Below are 14,205 nucleotides of genomic sequence, written 5' to 3' on the forward strand. Positions count from 1 at the left end.
CACTTCAGATTTTATATTAGCCAGTTTTTACCCTTTTCTCTGTAACTACTCTTGCCACATTTAGATCATACTTTCATCTCATGATCTACATTAGTTCTGCACACCTCTGGGATCACTTAAAACCATCCAAATTAAATTGATCCTCTTCTATGGTTGACTATAATCCAGCCATCCAATCAGAAAGCCACAATCCTTAAACTTTGACAACTTTATGGGAATAAAAAAATTAGAAACCAATATAGATGGCTACACTCAAAATATTACTGGAAAATATGCTGTACTTTATCCATTTTTTATTCATTGAACCAAAAGGCATTATCTGATTGCGTAAATGAAACCATTAACTTAAACGACAGGGATTCCCAGGATTGTTTTGGAGAATGAGAAATATTGAGAAGAATACAGAATACATTTGCACTAAAGGAGAAAACAGTTTTGCCTCAGTCTGTTTTCAGTTCAGAAATTATTTCTTTGAAGTAAATGAAACAGTCTTAAGTCTGTGGCTTCTTGTTTCTGCTTTCTGGCCTGTATGGATCAATTTTCAACAAAAGACCAAGAGCTACCACATGTGTGCGAAACCAGAAAGCAAGAGTCCCTGAGAGTTTGAAAACTGCTACTTACAAATTACAGGATGCCATAGGACCGCTATAATAATCACCTCCCAGTGTAAAGTTGTTACAATCTAAAGCCAATGTACTATACAAACACTGTTGTGTTTTGTCTCCTTCCCAGTTATTATGTGTGTATAAGTAAAGACTGAATCAAAAACACACTCGCCACATTAGGAGAGGATGAAGCTTAAAGCTTTGTGCTTTATTGAGATGGTTTTCACTAGTTTGAGACTGTTGTACAGAGAAGGGATTTATGTTGTGTGGCAGAGAATAATGCCGGCCTTTGTTGTCATCGTGGCGTCACACATGCACCAATCATCCTTGAAGTCTTTCTCATGTGCTAACACTTGTGAGCATGAGAGCTCAACAATGCAGGATGTTAAAGCACTCATTTGAGGTCACTGGTGGATCTTATGATGAGCAGAGATCTAAAATATTTGACTTTAGAGTGAAAAAAGAGATGCATCTGATTTGTTTTGGTGTGAATAATCATCAGTAAGCTAACAATTTTGCCTTTGACCTTCAAGACATGTCTAACATAATGCTGTGAATGGATAGCATGTGGATTTTCCCTTATAAAGGGGACTGTCAGGTTTTCTTTTGAAGCCTGAAGTGAGTGGTTCTTCTGTGCCTGGCCAGCTTTGGCTTCCTAGTGATATTTCAAGTAAATGGCTTGGTTCCCCCTTTTCCTATTCCCAAAACCTGGAGCGAATGCCTTTGTATTGTTGGCTTGGTCTTTTATGATGCTAATGTTTGTCTGAGACCACCGAGTCATCTATCATGGATGACAAGAGAGCTGGGGCACTGAGACAGTCAACTGCTTTCACACCTACACACACACATATAGACAAAGACATAAAAATAAACCCTCAATTGGATACACATTTTGCATCAAAATCATCCATGTTTGTTTTTGCAAATCAGATAAACCCTGTCTTTTGAAAGGCACATTGTAGTTTTCCTAGTGTGTTGTCACCTAGAGTCTAATTATTGATCTCTGACACTGCACAGCATACTTCAGGGACAGAAAAGGCTGGGTTTCAACTTTATTCAGGACTCCTCTGAATGGAAAAAGGCAGCTGTATTGACTCTGAAAGCTCTGATCTCAAAATGTACATGTCCACTCAGTTGTAATATTCTCATCTTTACCACCAAAAAACAGCTGTTTAACAGTATAGCTATGGTTGATTAATTTGAAAGTAAGGTAAATGTCAGTGGTATTGTTTCTCACTAAAGACCAGAGCCAGATGTTGACGTTCTTATTCACTAAGGTAACAGTCAGCTGTCAGTGAGCCATTGATATTTGCTTTGCTGAACTTCAATCGGTAAGAAAAATCACTCTGATCTGCTTCTCTGTGTGGTCAGTTTGGAACAAGTCAAATTCTTGTGTTTACACAACATTACCTTCTGTGTTTTGTACAGCCAAACATTTTTTTCCAAGTAGCTGGATTTGTCTTTTTTATGGACGTGGAAAAGTAGCAGTCTCCTCTCAGGGGGCTGACTGGTAGTGCACAGCATCAGAGGCAGGAGTGGAGCGGTGTGTGCACCATGCAGCCAGGTGATGTTTTGGTCACTGAAATACTTTTTAATTAAAACTATTTCAACCTGGCGGAATAGTGTATTGTGAAAATTTAACCTGATTAAAATCTGCAACTTTTTAAGGCTTCAGTATACTTTCATTGTGAAAACTAGTCTATACTTGGTAATTAAAAGGATTTACAAGACGTCATTGGTTTCTCAGTTTTCAAAAAAAAAAGTTCATTATCCACTCTACCCACTCACAGTTTTTGTTTGTCGGGAAAATAGATTATTTATGTCCTCCTTCTCGTTCTTAAAATTACTTGTCTTTATTTGAGGGGTTTGGAGAAAGTCTGTTTGCGGTGTCTGACTTCCAAACTTGGACCACTCACCAACACTCAGAACACAATGTCTTTTGAACTCTGGCAAAAAAAAATTATTTCAAAAAGAAGCCTTTATTGATCCACTAGATTGCTTTCTAAATGCAGATGGAGCTGTTTTCCTTTATGTACAGAACACATTAACATACGTAGGTTTTGCAGCTGTGGGAGAGCTATTAATTGTTTGTAGTTTTCTTGTGAACCTTTTAATGTTTGTTCATTAATTTTTCAGTGTTTAGGTTTAAGAGAAATAGTCAGTTGCAAATCATTCATCAGCTGAACTACCACTTTTATGTTGCTGATTGTTTCAGACAAAGAAAAACATTTTTCAGGCAATTGATTAGGGGGAAAAAATGGCTTCATCCAGGAGTTGATAATTTTGTTACTTTTATTTTACTTTAAAACTTAGAACTATTAAAACCTCTAATAAACATGAGAAACAAAGATGGTTTTGGAATGCCTTTCTAAATTAATTACAGCTTAATAAAATCTTTATATGTGCTTGCACTGTCCCTCTCTGCTCTTTTCGATCAGACTCCAAATACAGAGAGTCAATTTGAAGCCACATGTATGCAGGCGATCTGCCGGCTGATTCTGGGCCAGGCCCGGTTCTGTCTCATGGCAGAGAGCTGGGCCAGATGTGACTGTGGTTGTGCCTGCATTAGAGGGAAATAAAAGGCTGTTACAGGAAATGGATGCTTTTAAAAGGGGGAAAAAGGAACCAGAGCATTAACCTGTTCAAAAGACTAAACTAAGTCATTTTTTGACTCAATACATTTTATTTAAAATCGATCGGGTATTTAGGCCATGCAGGATTTTTAACGGCTTTTAGACTGAATTAATATGCAGGCCATTATGGTAAAAAATAAAAAAAGAGATTTAGCAAAGCTAACCTAGTGTAGTAAGCTTCAATAAAAATTCAAATAGAAAATTAAATTTAAGTTAAAAAAAATACAAAGTATTAATGCAGGGACATTATTTGAGGTTTGTTCAAATAATTGATATTAATAATGAATTTTAATCTTCTTTTGATAAATATACAGAGTATTTTTTTAGAAATAAGAATGAACTACTAAGTTTTGCAACTGATTCACACTAATTTCTAAAAGCAACAAGATGCTTACAATGTTGTTTGATGAAATTTCATAAATTGTAATTGTAATTTAGTCTGAATTTTTAAATAATCCAGACTAATTATTTAAAAAGTATTTAAACATAATAATTAAAAATTATACTTTTTTGTTATGAAAAAAAAGTGCTATAACAGAAAATTATTTAATTTAATAATTTCACAAAATGTGTGGAAACATAGAAAAATTTAAATGAATTTGGTATTTTTAGCATCTCACACTTAAATCAACAAAAAAGGCCTCAATTTATGTGAATGAGACAAAAAGGTTCTCTTTACCTGAAAAATATTTGCTGGTGTTGCATTATGTGAAGAGGTGATGGCAGTAAAAGGCTAATGCACTATAGGTTTTTAAGAGCTTTAACTCTGGGAAGCTCAGAAAGCCACGGAATTTTTTTCACTTTAAAACATTGTAACTTTTTAAGAGAAAAATCACAATTTCTTGAATGGTTCTGCTGTACATGCAGCTCTGAACCTCAGTAAGCTCATGGAGAGAATCATAAAAAATAAATTGTTCTGTAGAGACAGTAGTGGCTCTTAACATCTGAACGAACTTGTGCTAGAAAACACTCACACTATGGCTACAAAATGCATTTTGTGTATCCTTCACACAACAACACGTCTTTAGAGACAGAAGATAATAGGATTTTTTTCTTAGTTATCTTCCCTTTTTTTTTTATAATAATTGGAGCCTGTTTTTGCCATTTTTACATTTCTTTGATTACCAATGCAGTGCTTGATTTCTGTGTTTGATTTCATTATAGTTGTATTTATTTGAACCGGAAAAATTATGATTTATGTGATATAAACCCAACAAAGATTTAAAAGATACACTGAAAAACTGTGTTATTTTACTTAGCTGTAACATGGTGCATTATTTCTTGTCTTGTTTCTTACCTTACCATTGTATGTTCAATGTAGACAATACTTCTTCAAGTGTGTTCAGACTAAGAGACAGAGTCTCTGTGTGGGGAATCTTTGGTTTGGTTGTTTGTTTCATACGATTTGTATCAGAATTGACACTAAAAACAGCATGAGATGTCTTCTTATTTTATTAGCCATGTAATTATTGCTATGAGAAAATACCTGATGAGTAAATATTGTTTTTACAAAGCCATTGTAAGGTATTTGGTTGGTTTGGTATTCTCTAGAGTTGGAGCCTTTTTTATGTTGAGGAATAGATTGAATTCCTGGGTGAGGAAAAAATAAAAAATCATTTTCTATGGGACTCTTTTGAGAAAGTTGAGCTTCCATCCCTTTGTGGAGCTACTGCAGGAGTGCCATTCATATGTGACGGATCCTCCAGAGTAATTAAGATTCATGGAGGAAGCTCACTCAGGCCAGGTTGGAGAATTCCTGCTCCACAGAACAGATCTTTCCAGGAGAACCACAATAAATATTTAATCTTTTTTTCACTGCTTTGACAGGAAAATCCTATAAACAGTAAATGTTCTCTTTTCAGAACAACTTTTGGTTCCTGGACTTTGCTGTGGACTTACAACTAAAAGCATTTTAAACAAAGAGATGACTTTGTTTAAAGGTCTACAAAAGAATAACCATACTTTTACATAGTTTCTATATTTAAGTATTTTTTTTATATATTTTCAATTATGCAGAGTTGTAAAAAACAAAAAAATCAGTTTTTGATTTAAAGATGTTTGTGATTACAATTCACCTTTTAGAAAATAAGTGATTAACCAACCAAAATTATGTTTTGAAAAAAAAAAGAAAAACAGCACATCCTACACAAAGGGTTGCCCATGTGTTCTTCAAAAACTACTGTCCTGCAACTTTTAGATGAATCACCCAAATCCAGTGAGTGGCTTGTTACCAGGACTCTGGCATGCTGATATTCAGCCATTTGATCCAGGTGTGTAGGTGCAGGGATGTAAAAGTTGCAGGATGTATTGTAGCTCTGGAGAACTCGACTTGGGCCTTCATTCCCTATCCTGTGATTGCCAGTGTACCCCCTATTGTTTAAATAGCTTCAGTGAGATACTGAGTATTGGACTGAGGTAGCTTGTCTCATCCCTCACTTTCAGCCATGAGATCTTTGAGGAGATGTTTCATTCAAGTACCACCCATTTTCAAGTCACCTTATCACATCTCAACCAGATTGAGATCTGGGTTTTGGATTTGCCCTGGACTCTGTTTCTTCTTTGGTGGACTAACTGCTATGTTTAGTGTAATTGTTTTGTTGCAGTGTTCAGTTGTGCTTCAGTTATTTTTATTTATTTATTTTTTTTTACACAGTCCTGTATTTTTCTCAAACATCATCTGAAACATGATAGAAGTAATGATGGATTCTGCGATGTGTCCTCCACTTGTGGACTATTTTTAGTAGACCATGGAAAGGCTGATTTAAAATTCTTTGGGGTTGAGAATCCCTCAGCACACTCATAAGATGCCACAATCTTCCTTCTGAGGCCTCAATTCTTGTCGTGGTGTTTACTCACTCGAGCAGTCGGTGCACACCAGATGAAATATCTGAGTGTCACTCAGAATGCTGAGTAATGATGTTCTGATCAAATCCACCTGATGTGAACAATGTTTAATTTTGACTATGTTACGTGGACATAGAGTACAGATCAAAAGTTTGGACACAGCTTCTCATTGAAGTCAATTAGAAAGTGCGTCCAAACTTTTGGTCTGTACTGTACATGTGAGCTTCCTTACCAGAATTTGCATTTTTAATACACATTTTTAAAGGTGTGTTTTCTGTTTCCTTTCAGTTTTCATTGGTACAATATATAAAATTTCTAAAGGTCCACATGGGGTCATAGGATGCTATCCATTTTTTTTTTACACAACTTAGATGCAAAACCAGAAAACACTCAATGAAGATTATATTCCTGACTTTTTTTTTTTTTTACACTTTTTTCTAATTTATGAATATTTGTATGGTACAGCTACACTTTTGATCACGGTGAGCTGGAAAACATCTATACATCTGTCACAATGTATTTTGTCCCACATTCAGCAGTATTGCATTTATCATTCAATAACCTTACTGCCTTTGATTATTGAAACAGAAATTCTGAATAACTTTCCATAACTTAATAAATAGATTCTTGCAGACTATTGTTTGTTACTTTCAGTGGCTTTTGAGTCAATATATTTTATGTTAACAGCAGAAGACTTGAGTTTATAGCTTATTTTTATTTTTAAGTTTGTTCCACTGATTTATTTAAAATAATATTGTATACCCATATACAATATTTGGATATATATTTAACAGGTTTTCAGTTGTCATCTCTTGGTAGGTGTATATTTTGTGACTATTAGATGGGGGGAAAATTTATTTTTTGTATGTTTAATGTGTATACTTCCATTCTCCCCCCCAACTACTATTGTTTTGTACTGAAGAGGGGAAAACATTCAGGCTTGCTAGGACCCACTCGGCTTTTTTCTCCAGCTTGGTGAAAAGAATGAATTATTCAGCAGTAGGCAAGCTTTCAGCTGCCCATTTGTGCGCTTTGATGTTGGAATCAGGACTTTGCATGAATGCCTGTATTGTCATGTTGCGTGTCTTCTGTGTATGAATTACTGAAAATGATGCTGATGTCTGCTTCATCAAGTAAACTTTGCAGAAAGTGCAAGTCCCCAGATGTTGTGTTTATAATGTGTAAGGACATGTGATGAGGTTCAGACTGGCCTTGGGTAAATGCAGCCTGAAAAGAATGTCAGGGTTGACCAACCAACTACAGCTAGAAGTTGAATCCCAGCCTTCTACTATTTAAATTGGAGAGAATATGGAAACTGCCTGGACCTTTTTAATGTAATACTCTGAAGGTCTACACTGACTTTAGAAAATACATTTTTGAGAGTTTGACTGTTTTTTTTATTTATATACTTGATATAAAAATTCACTAATCATCAGAAAGTTAACCAAAACTGACCAAGATAATGAGAAATAAAGTTAAAGTTTCAACTTCTGACTCGTGACTTTTGACCTTACTCTTCTATACACGTGCCTTAGGTGTCACCCATACACACATGTTGATATTTTTAATGCAAAACCTTAACAAATGTCCACATGACAGCTCTAATGAAGTTAGTTTTATTAATTTTTGGGTCTTAAAACTCAATAGACGTTGTGATGGACCTTTTTAGTTTGTTTGCTGCAGTTTCTACTGCATTGCAGATGCTGATAGTCGTTCTGATTCAGGCTGCCTGTCCTAAGATCTTGAAAAGATAAGCGCGTCCATGAACCTGGTTCCTGTTGGCATGCTTTTTTCGTTTTAGGGTTTTAGCTCCACACAAAGCAAAACTTCACTGATAGTTCATTAATCCACAAGCCTATTTTATTGACTTAGCCATATCATAAACTCATACCAGAAGTGACAACCATGAGACAAAAAAAAAATTCTATTTATTTGTTATCTTTAGGTTTGTAAATAAAATAGGTTTGCATTACTTTTAAAATGTCTTTCTGTTTTTTGTGTGTGTTTAATTTTTTTATTACTTCTATACCAGGTGGGGACAAATTAAAGATTGGTCTAGTATTTGAAATCAGGACCTCTCACACCCAAAGCGAGAACTGCACCTTTAGACTTTAAATAATGCTGTGGCCCTAAAAAATTTTGTGTTTAGGTCTTCTGACACTTTATTTTTCAGGTAATCAAATGATTAGCTTAGATGACATCTAAAGATGCCTCTGGAGTCGTAAGACTGTATGTCACAGAATATATGGAACAAATAACTCTTTCAATTCAGAGCTCTTAAGTGACTTCCTCTCCAGATAAGGTCTCAACCTCATTGTGCGTTTTCATGATGTGAACAAAGATGTCCTCCAGAGAATATCAGATGTCTTGATCCCACCTACATGAAATTGTGAGATTTCCTCTCGTGTTCTCCTTTCTTTTGTGATGTGTTACCTTTGATGAAAAAATCTTTTCCCTCTGATTCCCTGAGATATGCTTTATTAATACACGTGGTACTTTGTGATTCACTTGTCAGAGTACAGCAAGACCTTTTAATTGATAATGAAGTAAAGCTGGAGGAAAAAACAGCTTCATCCTGACTGGGTTTGGCAAATTTAATGGAGGAGTACTGCAGTGCCATGGCACTGGCTGGCTACAGCTGGACACATAATTAGAGTGCCTCCCTATCGATAATTTGTGTAATAGTTTTGGTTGGCAGTGTGTTATTACCATATGAAAGGGCTAAGCAGGGTCAGTGCATTGCTACAGCAATTAGAGCGGAGCTGAGGGCAGAAGAATGTTTTGGGTGGTTGTTAATTGGAAATTTCTACAAAGCTATGCTTTAATTATAATTGAGTCAGGGCTGCACTGTTTTAAACCCAATATATTCAGTTGCCATTATTTTCTGTAATAGCATGAAAAGCTAGGTCTGTTTCCTTTCAAAACGTTGGGCTTTGAAGAGCCTGAGGGGGAATTAGATTAATTTTAAAGGCTCTGCTGCCACTGAGTTTTTTTTTTCCCATGCTAATGGAGCACAGTGTTGTCACAGCAAAACTGGATCTGATTTGTTAAAATGTGCCTACCTTATGCTTTGGAAGTATATAGATATGCATCATCTGCTGTATATGAAATTATTATATAACTTTGTGAATTATTTTAGTACACCTTCCTTGGTAAAAGAAATACTTTTATTTTCAACAACTACATTAAGTCAGCTGGAATGTACAAGACAAAGATTTGGATATAGTATAGCTATTATACTGCGACGGACTGGCGACCTGTCCAGGGTTAACCCCACCTCTTGCCCGGAACGTAGCTGGAGAGGCACCAGCAACCCTCCAGACCCCATTAGGGACAAGGGTGAACAGAAAATGGATGGATGGATGGATGTAGCTATTATAATTTTTTGGGGCCTTACTTTTTCCAGACTTTTTATCCAAGCAAGAAAAATGCAGAATGTATAGTCCTCTAAAATATATATTATTTCTGCCATTGCTGAGAAACCAAAATTTAAACACAAACAACATAAACGGTATTAAACACTGCAGAAAACACGGTCATGTCTTATTCTGAAGTTTAGCTCCATTTGGAGTAACACAATTTAATTCTCTTAAATTTATGTTTTTATAATATCTAATTTGGACTTTTTTTTTGCCCCATATTAAAACCTATTCCAATCTAGCTTCTTTTGGGCAGGGGTATATTTTATACAGATACAGAAGTATCTTCTGTTCAATATTAATTTTCTTTCACGATTGAATCATTTTTGAGCTGACAGATGTAAAATTGTTGGTTGCCTTTTTTTCAACGGTTGTAAAACATAGGAGGAGAAACATGTGCCTTGGAGTTCTTGATAGAGGTATCATAAATCCGACAAAAAATAAAGAATTCATTGATTATGCCCATCTATGCATAAAAAGCATATATTTCAATATTTTTATTTGAGTTTTAATAGATTGAACAAAAATGCATCACAGTAAAGACTCTTGATGCATTTATAGAATGAAAGTGATAGGACCAGTCACCTGATTTACCAATCTCTGATCAGTGTGATAGGAAAATTTGCCCATTCCAAACTTTGCATTTCTATATACCTTTTTTCTCTTAATTATTCGAATCTGTTTATCACACTCCTGTTATTTCAGGTCGAAACGAGCTGATAGCCAGATACATCAAGCTTCGGACTGGAAAGACAAGAACTCGTAAGCAGGTAAGACAAGTGACAAGATGCTCCTCTCTAAAAGGTGTTGTTTGTTTTTCTTGAAGCAGACAAGAAACCTAAGCAATAAAGTTTAGTTAGCCAATTTACGGGCTTCATTGGAGTGCATTGATCAGGATTTTTAGAACCTATTACAATTTCCTAGTACAATTTTTAGAACCTATTAACAGAACTTGCTGATAACAATTACATATCAGAAGATTTTTTTCTTTTTTTACTCTTAACAGGGCTGCTATAGTGAAAAAGTTTAAATGAGAAAGTTTCATTCTACCCCAATTAATTTAATGTGACATAACATACACATCCTAAGTCTTTAAGTCTTTAAGCTATTCCCAGTAAGTAATCATTTTTGTGATTACTTACTGGGAATAGCTTAGAGCTTTAAAGTAGCTTTTAAAAGGTCATTAGAAAATACACCAACTGTAAATAAAAGCTAATTGCAGTAAATTACAGTCAAAATGAAGGGATTTCCCTCTGCTCTGCTATTTTTATTCTTTTAGTAATTTTGTTTACCTCGACCAAAGAGGCAACATTTACGTAATAACATAAAATTCTTCTTCTATTCTGATTTCTCCATTTTTTAAACCTCCCTTTTTCATGGATGGTATGTATCTATCTTAAGTAGGGACCTCGAGAGGGCAAAACATTAATATTAATATTCAGTTAGAAAACCTGTTGGTAAAATTTAAAGACTACCTTAAGCCTAAATTTGCCAAGGTGTAGAAGAATTTTGGGCTGGATACTCCTAGTACCCAGAAGGAACCTCCAAAATGACTTCAGGTCAGGATTCAGATCTTCTTAGTGAAACACAACATTCATAACAACTGTCATAGATATTACAAAATATTTTTCTTCTACAGAGGAAAACAGTTTAACTGAATTATTTGTGCTTATTTTTTTATCTGTACATGATACATTCTGTTCCCACAACTATTGAAGCATCTAGTTTTATTTACTGGATCCATATATCCTTAAAAACAGTCACATACATTTGCACTCATACAAGCAAATTACTAACACTTCTCTCTCTCTATTATTTTCAAGTGGGATGCATTTTATCACATGAAACAGCACTAGATACTCAGCTGACAACGTGTCTTATTGTTTGACAAACAGAGAAGTACCGATCGTAAAGAATTATTTGAAAAGATGGTTTGTCTTAGAAAAAAAATTATGTAGATGATTAAAAATGATAAAAATTGTATTCGCTAGTAGTGTTTGAAAGGTTATTCATGAAAAAACAAAAGTCCTTAGTCTTTGAGTTGTGTTTTGTGTAAAGTGCAGTGTAAATAGTTTTGTCAGTGTTCTACACTCCCTAGAGAACTTTCTAAATAAGGAGACCCATGCAGTCTTTCTTATCTTAGAGACACTTTTGATCTTTTTGCTAACTTTTGATCAATATAATCCGGGTAACTATTGTGAGTAATTAACATAATTAGCAGGTGATTATGCATAATATTTCACATCAGTTAATTGTCTTGTTTTCTGGTCCTTTAAGGATATTGCTTAAGAAATCCATAAGACGGGTATGATTTTTGGATCAAAGTGAGACATCAAGGGACTTCCTTAATGATATTTCAGAAAAATATCAAATCTCAATGATATTTCCTTTTAAAAATAGAAATCCCTCCAGGACCACCGTAGTGAATGACTATGATAAACAAGGTGGTGTCTGCAGTGACACTCAATCCCTGAGTGTGTATTGATCAGTCTGGACCGGAAAGGCTGCATGGTTTGCTGCTCTGGGACACAGAATTAGGCTCTGGGGTTGTTGTTTACACACAGCTACAACAAGAGACGCTTCTTTTCCTGTTGTTTGTGCAAATTGACATTGTAAACTGTCCCGTTACATGCATAATGGTTTATTTACTAATTCAGAACACAGTGCAATAAATAAATGAGTTGCACATGCAGATTTTATGTCGTTTTTGTTCCATGACTTTAAGGGGAATATTTGTGGGAAAACAAGCTGAAGCTGCAACAACTATCTCATTATTGAACCTCATTTAATTTTGTTCTGTAAAGAAGCTAAAACCAAAACATGCATGATTTCTGATGCTTAATAATCAGATAATTGTTCAGATGTCAAACTAAGGTAGGTCTGTCTTGATATTTGTGTAAATTGCGTGCATATTTTTCAACTACTACGTGGAAAAATTGCCAGCACCTGCCGATGCATTCACATTGAATCCCTTTACTTCTGTTACACTATTCAACTTAAGTGTGATTTGTGTGATTGGAGTCTACGCAGCCCACCACTCAAACCTCCTATTAATGTACATAACTTTTAATTAAAGTGCTTCTACACTGCCTCATTTCTACGTACAGGATCATTTTGAATTGTGTGAGCGACTAAGGTAAACTTGGCTGCAGAAAGGCCTTGCTCGGCACCAGCAAGATACTAGACCAGCCGATTTTCATTCAGCACACAGTGGATCACATCTGCGAGGTCTTAATGTGTGCAAAAGGAGCCTGCATCTTCCCTAATCAGCTCACTTAAGTCACGACAACACACTGTACATCGCCTTTATTGGTTGTTAGCTTGGTGTGTGGTTTCAGAAGGCTTCACTTATGCTCCTTCAAGTGTTTTTAAACAAAGAAAGAATCTGTGATCCACTCTGAACCTTTTTTGGGGTTTTTCTTGTTTTTTTATTGTACTTTTTCTCTTGTTTTCCAATGGAGGTGTCTAGTCACATACAGGTCTTAGCAAGAAAGAAAGTTCGAGAAATCCAAGCTGCCATTAAGGTACGTCTGGCTTTGCCCAGTTGCAGGGGGCTTTTCATTGCCATGGTTACAGGCTCTTCCTTTGTTTTCCTCCCCTCCCCTACCCCGCAGGTGTCTAGTCACATTCAGGTTCTTGCCAGAAGAAAATCTCGTGAGTTTCATTCCAAGCTAAAGGTATGCGCTTTTCTGCTTTTGGGCTTGTTGGTTGCTGTGCATCTTAAACTTCCTGTTCCTGTGGTGACGGAGTGAATGCATGGTCCTCTGGTTCCCTGTAATCCCTGACCCTCTGCTGACTGTTACCTGTTCAGCCTTTTCTAAAGTCCCTTCAATTTCTTGCTCACCTTCTCACCTGGTCATGGTTTCACTGTCCGCCCTGTCAGGTGTTTCTGTTAGTTTCTCTTTATGGGCCATTGCTTCAACAGCAGCTGCACATCAGTTTAAAATTTGTCAAGCAATAATGAAATTATTACCATTCGTATATATATTATCCACATAAACGAATATTTAGAAGTTATTTTATTTATTTTTCATTAAAAAAGGGCAGCTATAAAAGTCACTTTGCTTTAACAGGTAGTCGAGATTTGTTTTTAGAGGAGTGCCACCCATCACTCCATTTAAGCTAAATTTGAGGAGGTTAGCTACCAAAGCAAATAACACTGAGAATTTACAAGTTTAAATCAACTTCAACTGACTACCATTTAATTACTGGATTTGGCTTCACTCTAGTTGGAAAAGATATATGTGCTAAGTGAATTTTATGATAACAATATGACCTGTGATAAGTAAACAAATTCTTGAATAAACAGTATTACTTTCATTCTTCTCTGGGTTCTTGTTAACAGTGAAGCCCGATAAACAATCTAGCGAGAGGAAAATAATACATTTATTTCCATCTCAACAACATAAAAACGCATCTGTCTACATTTACTGTTTTGGCAGTAAAACAGATTAGTTGTAGTTTCTTACTGATTTTCTCCTAAAACATTTTCTGCAGCATTAAAAATCAAGTATTTTCAAATATATTATAATATTTAATGCAACACAAACAGTCAAGAATATAGATTTTTTTTTTTATATATATATATAGGGACATTGTGGTAGGGTTAAATTTAACAATGTCATTTTATTTTGGTACATTGACATCTTTTAAATCTTCACACTTATTTAATTCAAACCAAGAATCGGCGTCGAGCTAACTGAA

The 14,205-nt window shown here is 35.3% G+C and overlaps 1 protein-coding gene across 8 annotated transcripts in view; it reads left to right on the forward strand.

Annotated features, from left to right (window-relative positions):
- Positions 1 to 14,205, forward strand: part of tead1b (TEA domain family member 1b) — a 48,823-nt gene that overhangs the window by 21,301 nt on the left and 13,317 nt on the right. For 2 of the 8 annotated variants that reach the window (XM_044144733.1, XM_044144743.1), the window contains exons 4-6: positions 10,207 to 10,271; positions 12,963 to 13,025; positions 13,116 to 13,178. In XM_044144733.1, the coding sequence (XP_044000668.1) occupies positions 10,207 to 10,271; positions 12,963 to 13,025; positions 13,116 to 13,178 (191 nt within the window). Of the gene's footprint in view, positions 1 to 10,206; positions 10,272 to 12,962; positions 13,179 to 14,205 lie in introns of all 8 variants that reach the window. The other 6 variants (XM_044144725.1, XM_044144716.1, XM_044144750.1 and 3 more) reach the window with 4 other exon arrangements.

Source organism: Gambusia affinis, linkage group LG02, assembly GCF_019740435.1.
Source record: "Gambusia affinis linkage group LG02, SWU_Gaff_1.0, whole genome shotgun sequence".
In the NCBI taxonomy this organism is placed as follows: domain Eukaryota; kingdom Metazoa; phylum Chordata; class Actinopteri; order Cyprinodontiformes; family Poeciliidae; genus Gambusia; species Gambusia affinis.